At 37.2% G+C, this 20,047-nt stretch overlaps 1 protein-coding gene across 1 annotated transcript in view; it reads right to left on the reverse strand.

Annotated features, from left to right (window-relative positions):
* Nucleotides 1–659: 659 nt before the first annotated feature.
* LOC118490406 overlaps nucleotides 660–20,047 on the reverse strand; it is a 47,347-nt gene continuing 27,959 nt past the window's right edge. The window contains exon 3 of the mRNA XM_035988031.1: nucleotides 660–682. Within this exon, the coding sequence (XP_035843924.1) occupies nucleotides 660–682 (23 nt within the window). The remainder of the gene's footprint in view (nucleotides 683–20,047) is intronic.

Raw genomic sequence — 20,047 nt, forward strand, 5'->3', positions numbered from 1 at the left:
TCAGATTGCTAAAACCTTTTTTGTTTCTAAGCATCATCAAATATGTGCCCCAACTCTCATATGGCAACGCATCAGCAAGTTTGTCGATCAACTCTTCATTACTCTTTTCAATGCTCAACCTTTTCATATTTGCAAGCAGATTACAATAACGTTCAATAATCTCTCTCGTACTCTCATTTTTCAACCCACGAAAAAGATCAAATTCTTTCTTTAGAAGCGACTTCTTGCTTTTAACCATCTCTTCACTTCCCCAAAACTTCGAACGTAATGCTTTCCAGATTGAGTAAGACGTTCCATTATGCTGTAGCAGAACCATGATATCTTCTTTCACTGCCTGTTGAAGAAGACTTAGCATCATTTTCTCATTTTTGTACTTCTTCCTCTCATCATCTCTAAGATCTTTGATTGGAACTGGCTCTTCATCACTATTCAATGGTCGAATATACTTTGTTTCCACGCATTCCCAAGCGTCAAGATAATTCGCTTGCACCCAATTCTCAAACCGACCTTCCCAACCTTTGTATTCTTCGATGTTCATTAACTTGGGAGGTTTTTGCATCGTTCCGGTTTCGTTTTCGAGCATTGTGGTTTGAACAGCAGTGATTGGGGTACTCGGAGTAGCGAATGCGTTGTAAAAATCAGAATCCATGCTTCAAGAGTCAGATGATATTTCGGAAAATACCTGAAAACATACAAACAAAAAACACAATCAGTTTAAAGATTTATCAAATAATGGAAACGAACTGGTACTCGAACTGATGATCAATTTTGTGCGTATTGAGGGTTGACACACTGAGCGGACAGCGATGACTCGGATCAAATACAGATGACTTGACACTTTTTCGTACAAACTGACAAACTTTCAAATGAATTGAGCCTTTTGAGACTTTTGAACTCCAAACTTTCAAATGAACTCGAAATTTTTCCACACGATTTCACGCGATCAAAACACACTTGACGAATTGGAACAAGCCTTTAAGCCAACAAGACCTGGTTCACAAAACACAACTTGGATTTCCAAACACCTTATGCGAACAAGTAACACCTTCAAACACAACTGATACATATGAATTTTTCAACCTGACGTACATAAAAGAAATGAAACTCATAAACTGACTAACTATTGGCTGACAATTTTTTTAAAAAAATGTGAATGCGATTGGGCTAAATGGCGGCTGCTATAATTGGCCCTTAAAAGAGGTAGTGGGGCGGCAACTTTAGGCAGACAAAAATTCTAGTGGGCAGTAAATGGTTTGAATTTAATTGGTTAAATGGGCGGCATTTTTTAACACCTTACAAACAATAATGGGTCGATGTAATATTTCTAATGGGCGGCAGATAAAAGGTGACGATTGACGAATCAGCGAACTCTCCTTTTTAAATCCCTATGAGCGATCCCAAATTATTGACCAATAAGCGGACCAGAAATTTTTATATTTGGAGCGATCCTCAACTAATATCTATGAGCGATTCCCATATGTTCGAAAAAGCGGTTCATATAAGCTCAACTGATTTTGGAGCGATCCAGACACTAACACTTATGAGCGATCCATATACTTTTGACGAAAAAGCGATCCAAACCACAAATTTTGAGCGGTTCACATATGTCCAAATAAGCGGTTCAGACTCTTTGACGAAAAACCGAACCGAAAAATCGCGATATCTCCTAAACTGCTAGGAATTTCGATCTGAAACTTGGTAGGGTTTTAGATCAGGTATATGCGCACATCATATCCAAAAATCAGCCAAAACGGACCGTGAAATCTTGGTCTGACGTAAGAAAGAAGGTGTAGAAGAAGAAAAAAATGATGAAATCCAGCAAATCTCAATAGAACTCCTCCTCCTGAAGCTCTGATACCACTTGTAGGATCGGAATCTGAACCGAACGAGTCAATCAAAGGAGTTTTGATCAGATACAGGTGCGGAAAACAAGTACCTGACGTAGAAACAGCTAGATATCACCTTAATTCTCTTTTCTCATTAATTTGACGCTTTTTACAATCGATTCTCACACCGGCAGCACCTCGGTATGGAATTTCGGAAGTTACAATTGTGGACCTCTCTTGTGGTATTTATAGGAATTGTGGACCGCTTATACGGACGTGACGAATAAGCGGTCCAAGAATGTCCGTATAAGGGGTCCAAGAAGTTGTGAGGTGGACCTCTTATTCGGCATGTCCGAATAAGCGGTCCAAGACTATAAAACGCCTAAACTCTCCAGTTTTCTCGTAAACTCGCCCTAATCTATACAATACAATTAAAGACTCGATCTAAGACGAAATCAACAGATGTAGTGCACCAACAGTTACTTTCATGCTTTTCATGTTTTCGCATTATGTACTTGCTATGTTCATTAGTACACTATTAGTACATGATTTCATTATGTTTTTGCTATGTATGTCCATTGTGTGCATACTTAGTACATCGTTTTACATGACATTTTCATGCTATGTGTAATGCCCATAAAAATCATTATTCTAGAAATAAAAAGAATAATAGTAAATATAAACCATTAGAAAACCCTAATTAAGACACCCAAGCATGTCAATCAAGCAAGTAGGTAGGCATGTCAAGCAGGTAGGTAGGCATGTCAAGCAGGTAGGTAGGCATGTCAATCAAGCAGGTAGGTAGGCATGTCAATCAAGCAGGTAGGTAGGCATGTCAAGCAGGTAGGTAGGCATGTCAATCAAGCAGGTAGGTAGGCATGTCAAGCAGGTAGGTAGGCATGTCAAGCAGGTAGGTAGGCATGTCAATCAAGCAGGTAGGTAGGCATGTCAATCAAGCAGGTAGGTAGGCATGTCAAGCAGGTAGGTAGGCATGTCAAGCAGGTAGGTAGGCATGTCAATCAAGCAGGTAGGTAGGCATGTCAAGCAGGTAGGTAGGTATGTCAAGCAGGTAGGTAGGCATGTCCCAAAAATTAGTATAAATAGCAGGCTTTGGGACTTGCTTCTGTGCACAAAAACGACGCTCAAATTCTCAATTGACGTCGAGTTATACTTCTTCCACTACCCAAACACACACACACCTCGAAACGCTGCCGCAATCAGGGTAATAACTCGATCGCTATTACGATTCAACGTCCGGTCGATTATAACTATCCAACGATTGTCTGAGTGCTGCTCAAATTGAGCTTCTACTTTGATTATTCGTCGTGATTTCAACTTGAATATTTGAGTGCTGTTCGAATTCGGACTATGCTCTGTTATTCGTTGTGAATCCGATTGAATTGTTAAGTATTGCACTTGATAATAGTTGTGAGGGTTTGATCTCGTGAGTTATCGTAAATGCTGTATTAAGTTACTAACCTAGTTTGTGTGCATGTTATTTAAATTAGGTTAAAAGATTAATCAGTAGTCTAAACTCTGCCCATATAAATCTAAAATATTAGCACTAGGTAGCTTCACTTTGGAATTATTAAGGTACGGATCCTTACCCCACTCTTTATTGCTTCATATTCAAATTATTATAAAACCACTAAATTACTATATCTGTTAAAAACTCCTCACGTCTTTGATTATCGATTCAGTTGACAGTCCGTTCGATTCCTATCCTAATCATTTGATTTAACTTTCATGTCATGCGATAGTATTATGTTGTTATACTCATTATCGCATGTTCCAATATATGTTCCGTTTTGTTATGAAAATAAGTTTTATAAGTTATGTGAATAAGACCATTTGTACTCTGATACCCTGAGTATCGCTTCTCGTGGAGTGTCCCACGAGCATGTTGTTGTGGCATCAACATCATGTGCTCCATCCGTGACGGAGAGATCAGTTCACGGCGTCTCTTAAGTACAAGTGTGGTACATAAGGCTATTAGGAGGCGTATGGATCGATCCTAGGATTTAAGTATAAGGAGGTGGATAACGGGTATGCCAATTCGCCATCTCATGTTATAATTATGCAGGAGTAGCTACCTGTGTATTGTCACGTTTTAAGTTTGCTCATGGGTACATCCGTAAGATATGATTATGAAATTTTGTTCTTGCATCGTATCATTTTCGCCTAAAGTTCCATCCGGATAAGATTTCATATGAAGCATTATTTGTTATTTGAGCCTAAAATTCCGTACTGAGCATTCGGCTCATTCCGTAAACTTTTTGAATATACAGGTCCACAGATTATTTTGGGAGGGGAAAAGAGAGAAGAATAAAGCCTAGGAATAAATCTGAAGATGTTAGTTAATTAAGATGAATGTCTCCGCTTGTATATTAATCTTAATTTTAATGGTCGTGTGGTTGTATCCTTATCAAATAAATAAATGGAATTATGACTTTTGTTTATGTTACCGTTATTGTGACACGGCAGCCCTTCCGGGTTGGGGTGTTACACTATGTATGTTCATCATACTTAGTACATTTGTTTTACATGATATTTCACGCTATGTGTGTACATTTGATTACATACTTAGTGCATTGTTTTCACATGTTTATATTTTGGGTATGACATTTGGTTTGTTTAAGTGGGACCATATACATTCATTAACTTTGATCACGCCGCTCGTTAGTAGGTAGTGGTACCATAGGAATTGACAACTCCCGTTCCTGACATCCTGGGTATGTTTGGATGAAAGGAATGACCGAATTCGATTTAAACATAAAAACCGATAGACCTTTAATTTGTTTAAAGGTTTATCACCACAGTCACAAGGCTTGAATGTATGCATTTTCACAATACCGCATAAATGTTTATATTCAAAATAGCATGCATCTCCACAAAACATAACGTTGATTTAAACTGAGTTTTACTTCAATACTTTGTTTTGTGCATTTTTCACCTATGGTTTAGTTGATACATATTTCACTTACCATACATGACATTTTGTTTACACATGACATGATTGACATTGACATAGACATTTTGACATTGTTACACACATTACACGATTTACACTTGACGTTAGACATGGTTTTTCGCATAAACATTTTGACATTTGGTTAAACATAAACATGTTTACATTGGTGGTTTGTTTGGGTAAGTGATTTAAGTAACGAGGCGTGTGTAATATGATACAAACATGGTGGATACGCCGCTGGTACTTCCTATATATAAGTGTTTGTATGATATTACGCATCGCAGCGTTGTTTAGATCATTTCAGTTTAGCTACATAACATATTTTTCACAATACATTGTTTTACAAACAACTTGTTTTATACAACTTATTTTACTTGGTTATTCATTTAACCATACATTATTCTTTCAAAAATACATATCTACCATCGTTTTTTTAAATGATTTACAAACAGTACAGTCAACAAGGTTCATGACTACATTTCATTAAACATTTTTCTAAAAACCTAAGTCATGGATCCTATTTTCACAAAACCTATGTATCTCACAGGCATTTTTATGCTGACGTACCTATTTTCACATGTGTTTCATGAGCAAATGCATAGGATGATCGCGATACACTAGGGTGGACTTGGGCCTTAGTGACGATAAAATGGATCTAGACTAGTTAAAACTTGTTATGTACTTTGTTTCTTTTTATTTTAAGACAATGTAACTTGTGGGTTCTCGTTTGAAACAATGTATTCCACCCTTGGGTGATGAATAAAATATTATTTAAATTACCTTGGTTGTGGAACAACAATTCTGTTACAACACTCCCCGACGTTTCCGCCACGATTTGATGTTTTACGTGGTCGGGGTGTGACAGAAGAGTTGGTATCAGAGCCAATGGTTATAGGGAATTAGGTTATTAGTAATGCTTTGACCTAGACTATAACCTTTCTAGGACCCCAACACAAGCTATCTTGTGTTTAGATCTTAAAACATGTATTTCACCTCTCCTTAGGTGATCACCAAAACAAGAACCCAGTTTTCTAAAAACGATTTTTGAAAAACAATCTTCTGTTTTCAAATGATTTCTTATACGGTTTTGAACCCTTTTTGGTTTTTCAATTTGATTTTGAAACTTTATCATTTGTTTTTAAATGATTCTTTTGGCCTTGTGCCTTCCAAGTTTTCAAAATCTCGTCAAATTTTTGGGTTCTAAATAGTGTGAACACGTGCAAACTGGAAGGGTGAATGCTTGTACCCTGGATTTTCTGTCTAAGGCTAGAGTGTTCGTACAAATCCACATAATCGGACCAGTCACTCTTACCTGGGAACTCCTGGGGTGAGTGTTCACTTATAGGCGAGCATGTCTTCGCTAAGCATTATTTATGAGCCCATTTACTTTGATTAGTCACTGTGTGTCGTTTGTTTGCTTTGTGATACGGACAAATGACCACCATCCTTGCCTTGTTGATTTTGTTTCGTCTCGTTCTTTTCATCTAATCATCTCACTCATTTCCTCTCATGTTTTCCTCTTTTTAGCATGCCTCCTCGACGCGAAAATCAGTTACCCAATGCCGAACTGGCAGAAATCATCGCACAGCATATGGTTGCTGCGTTCCCGAATCTTATTGCTCAGTTTAACCAAGCCAACATCAATCAGAACGCTCCTTGTAACTTCAAGAGCTTCAATTCGGCTAAACCACTCAAGTTCAGTGGTACTGAGGGGGCAACTGGGCTCCTTCAATGGTTTGAGAGCATTGAGAATAATTTCCGTCATGTTCAGTGTCCTGATAATCGCAAATTTGAGTTTGCTTCAAGTGTTTTTCAGAAGAGGGCGCTAACATGGTGGAACGGGGTTATGAGAGATCGAGGTGCCGAAGTCGCTTTAGCGCAAACATGGGCTGAATTGAGGACTCTCATGATGAGTGAGTTTTGTCCTCGTCATGAGCTATGAAAGTTGGAAAGGGAGTTTGACGATCTGAAACAGGTTAGTGGAGAGCACCGGGCGTATACTGATAGATATGAAGAGTTGAGTTTGTTATGCCCAACAATGGTCACCCCACTTGACAAGGAGATCGAAAGATACATCGATGGTCTACCTGACTCTGTGCAAGACATCGTTACTGGTAGTAAACCTACCACTGTTCGTCAGGCAATCGAACTATCTGCAACGTTGACAGAATCGCAGATCAGAAAGGGTAAATTGCATAGGAAGGGTGACAAGGGCAAGAATCAGGCGTCTGACAAAGGGGATAGCAAGAAAGGTAAGAAAGGGAAGGATTCTGGCTCATCAAAGGGCTCCAGGAAGCGAAAGGCTTCCCAAAATTTTGCCATCACTGCCCAACAGAACCAAGCGGCTCCCAATCAGCCAGCGCAGCCTCCCGCAAAGAAGCGGTATGAAGGGAATGCACCTTTGTGCAATAGGTGCAATAGTCACCATCAACAGCAACTCCCGTGTCGTTTCTGTACCAACTGTGGAAAATCGGGTCATCTTGCAGAGGTTTGTCGTTCTGCTTGAAATCCAGCCCAACAGGGAGCTCAACTACCTGTTCAACAGCAAGCACAAGCTGCACGACCTCACTATCCTCCTGGCTCGTGCTTTAATTGCGGAGACCTGACCCATTATCAAAACCAGTGTCCAAGGCTGGTTAATGCAAATCCAGTTCAGGCTCAGGCTCGTGGACGAGCTTTTAATATGAATGCTGTTGAGGCGCAAGCAGACAACGAGGTGGTGAACGGTACGTTCTTAGTTAATAATCAACCTGCATCTGTTCTTTTTGATTCAGGGGCCGATAAGAGTTTTGTGTCGTTATCTTTTGAGCCCTTGCTTCGCGTGTCTAGAACGAAACTAAGTAAGCCTTTGACAGTCGAAGTTGCGAATGGCGAACCCATTGTTCTTGATTCTGTTCTTCGCAACTGCCAGTTGAACCTTAACGACCATCTTTTTCCTATTGACCTCACGCCTATGCAACTTGGGAGCTTTGACATCATTGTGGGTATGGATTGGTTAGCCAAGCATCGCGCAGAGGTAGTTTGTTTTGAGAAGATCGTTCGTGTGCCGCTTTCGTCAGGTGAGATACTACAGGTTCGTGGTGAAAAACCTGCTAGTAGCCTCAAGCTTATGTCTTGTTTTCAAGCTCGGAAGTATCTGCGAAAGAACTATGTGGCCTTCCTGGCACATGTTACGGCAGATAAAGACCAAGGTAAGTCTATTCAAGATATCCCTGTTGTTCGGGATTATCCGGAGCTGTTTCCTGAAGAATTACCTGGTCTACCCCCAGCACGCCAAGTCGAGTTCCGTATTGATCTTGTACCTGGTGCAAATCCTATTGCCAGAGCTCCATATCGTCTTGCACCATCTGAGATGCAAGAACTGTCTAAGCAGCTTCAAGAGCTTTCTGACAAAGGTTTTATTCGTCCTAGCTTTTCACCTTGGGGTGCTACTTGCTTCTCGAAGATTGACCTTCGTTCTGGGTATCATCAACTTCGTGTGCATGAAGAGGATATTCCCAAGACAGCATTCCGCACTCGATATGGGCATTATGAGTTCACAGTCATGCCATTTGGTTTGACCAATGCTCCTGCTGTTTTCATGGACTTAATGAATAGGGTTTGTAAGCCTTATTTGGATAAGTTCATCATCGTTTTTATTGATGACATCTTGATTTATTCTAAGACGCGAGCTGATCACGAGCGCCATCTTCGTCTTACTCTGGAACTCCTAAAGAAAGAGCAACTTTTTGCCAAATTCTCCAAGTGTGAATTTTGGCTTAAGGAAGTTCAATTTTTAGGACATATTGTCAACGAACAAGGTATACATGTAGATCCCTCCAAGATCAGTGCGATTAAGGATTGGGATACGCCTACTACTCCTACTGAGGTTCGTTCTTTTCTTGGTCTTGCGGGTTATTACCGCCGCTTCATCGAGAACTTCTCGAAGATTGCAGTTCCTCTAACTGCCCTAACTCAGAAGAATAAACCCTTTGAATGGGGTTCTAAGCAAGAAGAAGCATTTCAGACCTTGAAGCAGAAGCTTTGTGACGCACCTATTCTCACTTTGCCTGAAGGCAATGATGATTTTGTTGTTTACTGTGATGCATCAAAATTGGGTCTTGGCTGTGTTCTGATGCAAAGGAACAAAGTCATAGCCTACGCATCAAGACAATTGAAGGTACATGAGAGAAACTACACCACTCATGATCTTGAGTTGGGTGCAGTTGTCTTCGCTCTCAAAATCTGGAGACACTACTTGTACGGTACAAAATGCGTGGTTTTCACTGTCCACAAAAGTCTTCAGCATATCTTCAATCAGAACGAACTCAACATGAGGCAAAGACGTTGGGTCGAACTCCTAAACGACTATGATTGCGAAATTTGCTACCATCCTGGTAAAGCGAATGTTGTGGCTGACGCATTAAGTCGAAAGGAACGTACTATGCTTCATTGTGTTCGTGTTCAATCTGCTGTTCAAGCTCGATCTGATATCCAAGCACGCATTACTCAGGCTCAACAGGCTTGTGTTTCACAAGACTTGATGGGTAAGGAATTACCCTATCACATTAAGCCTGATCTTGTGCTGAAGGAAGATGGATCATATTATTTCATGGACCGTTTGTGGGTCCCAAGCCAAGATGATCTTCGCACTTTGCTTATGAATGAAGCCCATAAGTCTCGTTATTCTGTTCATCCCGGCTCAGAAAAAATGTATAAGGATCTTCGTACTCAGTATTGGTGGCCTGGTATGAAGAAAGACATTTCCTTGTACGTTTCAAAGTGCCTTACTTGTCTGAAGGTCAAAGCTGAACACCAGCATCCTTATGGTCTTTTGGAGCAACCTGAGATCCCAGTTTGGAAATGGGAAAACATTGCTATGGATCTCATTACCAAACTCCCGCGCACTAAGAAAGGTCATGATGCCATCTGGGTAGTTGTTGATCATCTTACAAAGTAAGCGCATTTCCTGCCGATCCGTGAGAATCTTTCTGCTGAAGATCTGGCTAAAATCTATGTGGATGAAATCGTATCTCGACATGGTGTTCCCCTGAACATTATTTCTGACAGAGATGCTCGTTTCTCTTCTCGTTTTTGGAGAACCATGCAATCTGCTATGGGGACCCAACTCAATCTGAGCACAGCATATCATCCACAAACAGATGGCCAAACTGAAAGAACAATCCAGACTCTGGAGGATATGCTTAGAGCTTGTGTGATCGATTTTGGTGGTAGTTGGGATTCACATCTTCCATTGATTGAATTCTCCTACAACAATAGTTATCACTCCAGCATCAACATGGCTCCTTTCGAGGCTCTCTATGGTCGAAAATGTCGTTCACCAGTCTGCTGGAATGAAATAGGTGAGGCTCAGCTTACTGGACCTGACCTCATTCTAAAGACAACTGACAAGGTTAAGAAAGTTCGTGATAACTTACAGGCAGCTCGAAGTCGTCAAAAGAGTTACTCGGACCAACGACGCAAGCCCTTAGAATTCCAAGTCGGTGATCATGTATTACTTAAGGTCTCACCTTGGAAAGGTGTGATCAGATTTGGAAAGAAAGGAAAACTTGCACCTAGATATGTTGGACCATTCAAGATCGTCGAAAGAATCGGTAAGGTAGCCTACAGACTTGCATTACCTCCCGAACTTGGAAATGTTCATCCAACTTTCCACGTATCCAATCTCAAAAAGTGTTTAGCTGATGAGAACCTCCACATACCACTTGACGAAATCCGTGTTGATAAAACACTACATTTTGTTGAGAAACCTGTGGAAATTATGGATCGTGAAGTCAAATGGCTTAAACGCAAGCGCATTCCGTTGGTTAAAGTTCGCTGGGAATCTAAACGTGGACCTGAGTTTACTTGGGAATGTGAAGATCAAATGAAGGCGAAGTATCCACATCTTTTCCCACGAGTTTCCTCTAAACGAATTTCGGGAAGAAATTCCCACAAGTAGGGGAGACTGTGACATCTGTGCTTGTAATCATTGTAAACAGTTCAATTATCAATGAAATAAAGCTATTTGATCCCTATGTTTGTTTGTTTATGTTTGATGTTTTTCATGTTTTGACTTTTATTCGATTTCAAACTCTATATCGCTTTCTGGAGAATTATACGCAAACTGGTGCGAAAACGTAGTCAGTTAAAAGCGACAAATACTCCGGAACACCAATTTATGCTTAACATACCTTAAATAACCTTTACATAACTTAGAAATAAGTTTTGAAGGCTTTGGTATGGCAAAATCCAGTTAATTCGCTTACAGGGACTAAAATTGACAAACTGCGAAAAGTATGCCGATTTGAACTGTAACGAACATTCCGGAACATGATCATAAGTTAAACACACCTTAAATATCCTTTACATAGCTTAGAAATAGGTTTTGAGGGGTTCGGTGTGCTAAAATAAACTTTATGCTCATCCAGGGACTAAAAGCGTCAAAAAGTGCATAAGTTTGCATTTTCGCGCATAACTTACATTCTGAATACTTCCGGACATCCAAAAATTTATGTAAGCATTAAAATATTTTGTTTTAGTGTTTGGCTTGTCAAAAATCCATTCGTCGCGCAATTTGGATCGTTTTTGCGTCCGTTACGACTTCCGTCGTAATTAACCGAACAACGCAATCGTACGGCCAAACGAACCGACATCCGGCATATTTTTGAGCATGTTTTATATTCCCTATACTTTAGCATCCTTGTAGAGCTTAGAAATGGGTTTGACGGGTGTTAGAAGTGCCAAAACACGACCATACGCGCACAGGGACCAAAACTGCCAAAACTGAAACATTGCTGGTCTGCAGGGTCCTTACGGACCGTATGGACCTGCTTACGGTCCGTAAAGCCTCCCCAGATCAGCAGAATGTGCTTTCCAGCCATTTCCAGCTGTTACACACCTTTACCCATGGTTTCTTGCATCTTGTGGGCTGGTTTTGGATGTCCCATGGTTTTCTAAGACAATGGGCACACATGGAGGGTGGAGATCGAAGCTCGGATTTCAAGAAACGATCCTAACGGTTCTACGAAATCTATAAATACCCCCCACCCCATTCACTCAAACCCACTTGATTTTTCTGAGATTTCTCTAAGTTGAAGTGTAACCACTTCATACCTGAGAATACTTGGAAAGATCAATCTTGCGGGGACCTTCTGTAAGTTTTCTTTCGCGTTTTTCGTTCATTTTAGCGTTTAAGTCAAACTGTGTTTGACTTTCTGCATTGACCAGTTTATGGTCAACGCGAAGTTCGTTTGAACTTCATAACGTGAGCGTAATCACGATGGTTATAGTCCCTAGTGACTATACCTACTGATTACCACGTTATCTAGGCTCAGTGACGAGTCGTAGTTTCGGCCAAAATGCGTTTCCTCGCGTATTTTGTAACCAAACTACTCTAGGGTATTAAAACCGTTTGTTTTAATACCAAACCTGTTTTCTAACTTCACTAAACATGTTCTAGCATGTTTAGCTCGTCGCTTCTAGTTTTGTGCTTGTCTAAGGGTCGTAAGATAAGCGATCTAATCAATCGCTTATGCTTACGAACCCGACCCACTTGGTCAATCATTAGGATTCGACCAAACACTTTAGGTGACCATAGTTGTATAGGGAATAACCTTCCGAGGTTATACCTTATGGTCACATCGTTTAACTAGTAGTATGATAGGTAATGTATGTGCCCTAGGTAAATTACCAAAAATACCCTTTTTACGCCAAAATTCATTTTAAGCCTATGTAACACAATCTTTGGTATCTAAACTGATTTAGCAACTATATTAAACATGTTAAGGCATATCCTACTTGTCATAGGGCTAGTTAGGCATTCCGAACGCGTTTTACGCAAACGACGCGTTAAAGTGGCGTAAGCTACCTAGACGGGTCGTAACGGGTCAAAAGCACTTAGGATAAGTTTCGTTTTAGTACGTAGGCTTTGTTAGACCATATTACATAAGTTCCCACACTTATTTGGTTTACGAAACCTCGTACTACCCGATCCTCCGATAGGTCTGTTTATTAATGTAGATACCTATATAGGTGCCGTTTGATTCCGTGACCTTCTAGCATTGCTTGGTGGTTATCCTACGACTTCTAAGCAATCTCAAGTGAGTACATAGTACCCCTCTTTTACTGTTTTCCAAACATTTTGGGGTGAAACACATGTGCCTACTTGTTACTTTCATGCTTTTCATGTTTTCGCGTTATGTACTTGCTATGTTCATTAGTACATTATTAGTACATGATTTCATTATGTTTTTGTTATGTATGTCCATTGTGTGCATACTTAGTACATCGTTTTACATGACATTTTCATGCTATGTATGTTCATCATACTTAGTACATTTGTTTTACATGATATTTCACGCTATGTGTGTACATTTGATTACATACTTAGTGCATTGTTTTCACATGTTTATATTTTGGGTATGACATTTGGTTTGTTTAAGTGGGACCATATACATTCATTAACTTTGATCACGCCGCTCGTTAGTAGGTAGTGGTACCATAGGAATTGACAACTCCCGTTCCTGACATCCTGGGTATGTTTGGATGAAAGGAATGACCGAATTCGATTTAAACATAAAAACCGATAGACCTTTAATTTGTTTAAAGGTTTATCACTACAGTCACAAGGCTTGAATGTATGCATTTTCACAATACCGCATAAATGTTTATATTCAGTATAGCATGCATCTCCACAAAACATAACGTTGATTTAAACTGAGTTTTACTTCAATACTTTGTTTTGTGCATTTTTCACCTATGGTTTAGTTGATACATATTTCACTTACCATACATGACATTTTGTTTACACATGACATGATTGACATTGACATAGACATTTTGACATTGTTACACACATTACACGATTTACACTTGACGTTAGACATGGTTTTTCGCATAAACATTTTGACATTTGGTTAAACATAAACATGTTTACATTGGTGGTTTGTTTGGGTAAGTGATTTAAGTAACGAGGCGTGTGTAATATGATACAAACATGGTGGATACGCCGCTGGTACTACCTATATATAAGTGTTTGTAAGATATTACGCATCGCAGCGTTGTTTAGATCATTTCAGTTTAGCTACATAACATATTTTTCACAATACATTGTTTTACAAACAACTTGTTTTATACAACTTATTTTACTTGGTTATTCATTTAACCATACATTATTCTTTCAAAAATACATATCTACCATCGTTTTTTTTAAATGATTTACAAACAGTACAGTCAACAAGGTTCATGACTACATTTCATTAAACATTTTTCTAAAAACCTAAGTCATGGATCCTATTTTCACAAAACCTATGTATCTCACAGGCATTTTTATGCTGACGTACCTATTTTCACATGTGTTTCAGGAGCAAATGCATAGGATGATCGCGATACACTAGGGTGGACTTGGGCCTTAGTGACGATAAAATGGATCTAGACTAGCTAAAACTTGTTATGTACTTTGTTTCTTTTTATTTTAAGACAATGTAACTTGTGGGTTCTCGTTTGAAACAATGTATTCCACCCTTGAGTGATGAATAAAATATTATTTAAATTACCTTGGTTGTGGAACAATAATTCTGTTACAACACTCCCCGACGTTTCCGCCACGATTTGATGTTTTACGTGGCCGGGGTGTGACAACAGTAGATTGGAGTAAGGATTGGATCCGGCACTAAAAGACTTCAAGAAGTGGCTTATTTTATTAATTAAATCAAATTAAGAAATATTGTTTTTATTAAAAAGCTACCTTTGTAAAACATGGAATTTATTCCATCTATTTAAATAAAATCCGGTGTTTCTAAACTCTGATATTTTTCCTAACTCACGGTTCTGATGAAATTTCCGCTGCAATGTTTTTCAAAATAATCACCGGTACCACTGGACTGCTCACGTCACCGATTCCGGCCAGATGGGGTCGGGGGACGTGATAGAAGGTGGTATCAGAGCTAAGCCACTACTTTAAGCCTATAAGTGTTGTGATAATAATACTTAAGCTTAAATAAAAAGAGTTAGGAGATTATTGTTATATGGTAGCACAGCCGATAGCAGTTAGACTTGAACATAAGAAAAAGATGCCTTAGTATAAGCTAAGCCATTTGTTTACACAATTAGGTGTTATAATAATACCTAAATTTAAACGGAGAATTAGAAACTTAATATTATCTGATAGCACTCCGGATGATATTTAGACTTGAACTTAAGAATTTTGCCTTAAATAAACTTTAAGGTAAATTACTTATATAAGTACAATGTAATTGATATTGGTATTCCATAAAAATGACAATTAGCAGGCAATAGCACGTAATTGCTTCTTGCTTATTGATATTATTTGGTCGAGAATAAGATATGTTAGGGAAATACAAATTTCCTTGATTCTGGATAAAAGCCCTAATAAAAGAGGCACTTTTAAAAATCTTGAAAAGATACTATTTATGGGAAATAGAAAATTTTCTCCGGCAAAACTGGGTATAGAGTAGCAGACTCTCCAGTTTGTCCGGATATACTGAGATTACCTCTCCGGCGCGAACCGGATAAGACAGGGTACATAGTATGTCAAACAAGTAACAAGATTTCCCTAAATAATATCATGAGCTGATATCTGACTTACTTTGGAAATATGAATCTATTATATACATTTAACCTTATGAAATGTATGTATATTACAACATGTGAAATATATAATATAGATATGTATATCTATAAGGAATTCCAAAAGTCAATTAAGAATAAAGCACAAGCATATGTATATAGATTTCTTTATCAGGAATCTCTCGCATATATCTTTAATTTCGATATCAAACATTCTTTCGTTTGATCATCTACCTCGTAACTCATGCAACAAAATAATACTGGAAACCCATTAAGTTGGGACACCATCAAAAATATATGAAATTCCAATGCTTACCATAAACTATTAACGCAAGTAAGAAGCATATAAAGTTGTGCTAATACACAAGAAAACACATGAAACTTAAATTATATGTCTACAGACATCTAAGTTTATCACACACGACTTCCAATGCAAGACCTTTGGAAAATATAAATTAGGCACGATGACACCAATACTAATTCCATCAGTAAAAGAACTCCTAAATCAAAAAGCGGCACTTTGCCACCTGATCTTACAAACGATCAAAATATCGCTGAGGTACGTTGGAACAATATTTCACAACCATCGGTGCACAGTCTAATTATAGTCATAATTATTGGCACTACAAAAGAAGTCATATACCTTTGCAAATTCCCTATTTCATTTCATTCGACATTCGTTGGTAATGTCACTTAACAAAGGTTATCACACGAAGTTCCAGATAAAGTTCTTATATTTCTTTCGGTGCAATTCTTTCGTGTTTCTACTTCTGGTTATCATACCATAAAGATTTCTTTCATAGTAGCAAATATTGATCCATTTCATTTCTTGATAAATCCACACGCTACACATGCACTGTTTGTTGCGCATATGGTTCATTTGAATTATGAAAATCATAGGAGGGCATCATTCCAATTTGTTATTTTTATCAAAAGTTCAAATATCATGTCAGTATACTTGATTTTTGCATTTATAAAACACGTTTATTGCAAAACGTTGACTCTTTGATATCGAGTCAATAAGTTTCTTGAAAAACTCAATTTCCTTTAGCATACATGGTTTTTGTTGTAACCATATCCAAAATTTCTTATTGATACATGAACTCGTTTTGTTTACACCAAGTTCAATTGTTTGAACTTGCTCGCATTACGTATTCAATTCAAAGTCCCATATGATGGATTGAAGCCATCATATTCAAAATAGTCCCAACAAGCACTTCAATTCTCTTGAACCATAACATGCTTGTTTAGTCTTTGAATTCATCAAATCATTTTACGATCACCTTGTGGTGACATTTTTCACAAAATTTGAAGATTTCGCTAATCTCGTTTAAAGATTATTATTATTTTTAACTAATATTTGTAATAAAATATTAATAATAATGGTGTTAATATTATTATTGTCAAGGACAGGTATTGGGTAGACTAGCCTTAGTTAGGCATGGACTGGCCACCTATGCTTAAATAAGACAGCACTAACCAATATCCACCTATGCTTAAATCAAGAAGTTTGTTAACTCAATCTTGCATGCTTATAAAGTGAGTCATTCTCTTTTTATCAACTGTTTTACAATACTCCAAATTATTTTCAGAATTATAATTACAGTGATTAAGTTTATGTAATCACCAAATTACAGCCAGTATGTGGGGTATTGTGCACATTACTACTGTTTTAATCACATTAGGTGGGCGAACCTAAAATTAAGTGATATACGTCATTCATTGGGGCAGCCAATGGTGATATGACCACAGTCACAGATACGGTCGAGTGACAAATACTGTGGGTAGTTGGTTGATATCTGAAACATATGTAAAAACTCTTAATACTGTAAATTATAATAAATGAGTCATTTTAGTAAACTGAATGATTCACTCAGTATTTCCCGCTGACAAAACCTTTTTAAAACGCGTTTCAGGTAATTACAGTAGATTGGAGTAAGGATTGGATCCGGCACTAAAAGACTTCAAGAAGTGGCTTATTTTATTAATTAAATCAAATTAAGAAATATTGTTTTTATTAAAAAGCTACCTTCGTAAAACATGGAATTTATTCCATCTATTTAAATAAAATCCGGTGTTTCTAAACTCTGATATTTTTCCTAACTCACGGTCCTGATGAAATTTCCGCTGCAATGTTTTTCAAAATAATCACCGGTACCACTGGATTGCTCACGTCACCGATTCCGGCCAGATGGGGTCGGGGGACGTGATAGAAGGTGGTATCAGAGCTAAGCCACTACTTTAAGCCTATGTGTTGTGATAATAATACTTAAGCTTAAATAAAAAGTGTTAGGAGATTACTGTTATATGGTAGCACAACCGATAGCAGTTAGACTTGAACATAAGAAAAAGATGCCTTCGTATAAGCTAAGCCATTTGTTTACACAATTAGGTGTTATAATAATACCTAAATTTAAACGGAGAATTAGAAACTTAATATTATCTGATAGCACTCCGGATAATATTTAGACTTGAACTTAAGAATTTTGCCTTAAATAAACTTTAAGGTAAATTACTTATATAAGTACAATGTAATGGATATTGGTATTCCATAAAAATGACGATTAGCAGGCAATAGCACGTAATTGCTTCTTGCTTATTGATATTATTTGGTCGAGAATAAGATATGTTAGGGAAATACAAATTTCCTTGATTCTGGATAAAAGCCCTAATAAAAGAGGCACTTTTAAAAATCTTGAAAAGATACTATTTATGGGAAATAGAAAATTTTCTCCGGCAAAACTGGGTATAGAGTAGCAGACTCTCCAGCTTGTCCGGATATACTGAGATTACCTCTCCGGCGCGAACCGGATAAGACAGGGTACATAGTATGTCAAACAAGTAACAAGATTTCCCTAAATAATATCATGAGCTGATATCTGACTTACTTTGGAAATATGAATCTATTATATACATTTAACCTTATGAAATGTATGTATATTACAACATGTGAAATATATAATATAGATATGTATATCTATAAGGAATTCCAAAAGTCAATTAAGAATAAAGCACAAGCATATGTATATAGATTTCTTTATCAGGAATCTCTCGCATATATCTTTAATTTCGATATCAAACAACAAAATAATACTGGAAACCCATTAAGTTGGGACACCATCAAAAATATATGAAATTCCAATGCTTACCATAAACTATTAACGCAAGTAAGAAGCATGTAAAGTTGTGCTAATACACAAGAAAACACATGAAACTTAAATTATATGTCTACAGACATCTAAGTTTATCACACACGACTTCCAACGCAAGACCTTTGGAAAATATAAATTAGGCACGATGACACCAATACTAATTCCATCAGTAAAAGAACTCCTAAATCAAAAAGCGGCACTTTGCCACCTGATGTTACAAACGATCAAAATATCGCTGAGGTACGTTGGAACAATATTTCACAACCATCGGTGCACAGTCTAATTATAGTCATAATTATTGGCACTACAAAAGAAGTCATATACCTTTGCAAATTCCCTATTTCATTTCATTCGACATTCTTTGGTAATGTCACTTAACAAAGGTTATCACACGAAGTTCCAGATAAAGTTCTTATATTTCTATCGGTGCAATTCTTTCGTGTTTCTACTTCTGGTTATCATACCATAAAGATTTCTTTCATAGTAGCAAATATTGATCCATTTCATTTCTTGATAAATCCACACGCTACACATGCACTGTTTGTTGCGCATGTGGTTCATTTGAATTATGAAAATCATAGGAGGGCATCATCCCAATTTGTTATTTTTATCAAAAGTTCAAATATCATGTCAGTATACTTGATTTTTGCATTTATAAAACACGTTTATTGCAAAATGTTGACTCTTTGATATCGAGTCAATAAGTTTCTGGAAAAATTCAATTTCCTTTAGCATACATGGTTTTTGTTGTAACCATATCCAAAATTTCTTATTGATACATGAACTCGTTTTGTTTACACCAAGTTCAATTGTTTGAACTTGCTCGCATTACATATTCAATTCAAAGTCCCATATGATGGATTGAAGCCATCATATTCAAAATAGTCCCAACAAGCATTTCAATTCTCTTGAACCATAACATGCTTGTTTAGTCTTTGAATTCATCAAATCATTTTACGATCACCTTGTGGTGACATTTTTCACAAAATTTGAAGATTTCGCTAATCTCGTTTAAAGATTATTATTATTTTTAAATAATATTTGTAATAAAATATTAATAATAATGGTGTTAATATTATTATTGTCAAGGACAGGTATTGGGTAGACTAGCCTTAGTTAGGCATGGACTGGCCACCTATGCTTAAACAAGGCAGCACTAACCAATATCCAACCATGATAATAACTATTTATAAAAGTCATCATACTTATTCAGTAAATTTCAATTATATATAAAAAATATTTTTATTATATATATAGAAATATATATACTTTGTACTGTAAAGAGAAGACATATTTTTCATAAAACCATTAAATACTTATAGAAATATTCTTTTATAATATATATATATATATATATTAAAATATCAAATGTTATTTACGCAAGCCAATATTTAAGTATGCTTGATATTAAAATAAACATTTATTAAAATGCCCTATTATAAAATTTTATAGTTAAACACACTTAAAAATGATAATCGTAAGTTCTAGAATCTTGGGTAAACCTATTTATAAAACATATATCATTATTT

This window comes from Helianthus annuus, chromosome 3 (genome assembly GCF_002127325.2).
Source record: "Helianthus annuus cultivar XRQ/B chromosome 3, HanXRQr2.0-SUNRISE, whole genome shotgun sequence".
Taxonomy (NCBI): domain Eukaryota; kingdom Viridiplantae; phylum Streptophyta; class Magnoliopsida; order Asterales; family Asteraceae; genus Helianthus; species Helianthus annuus.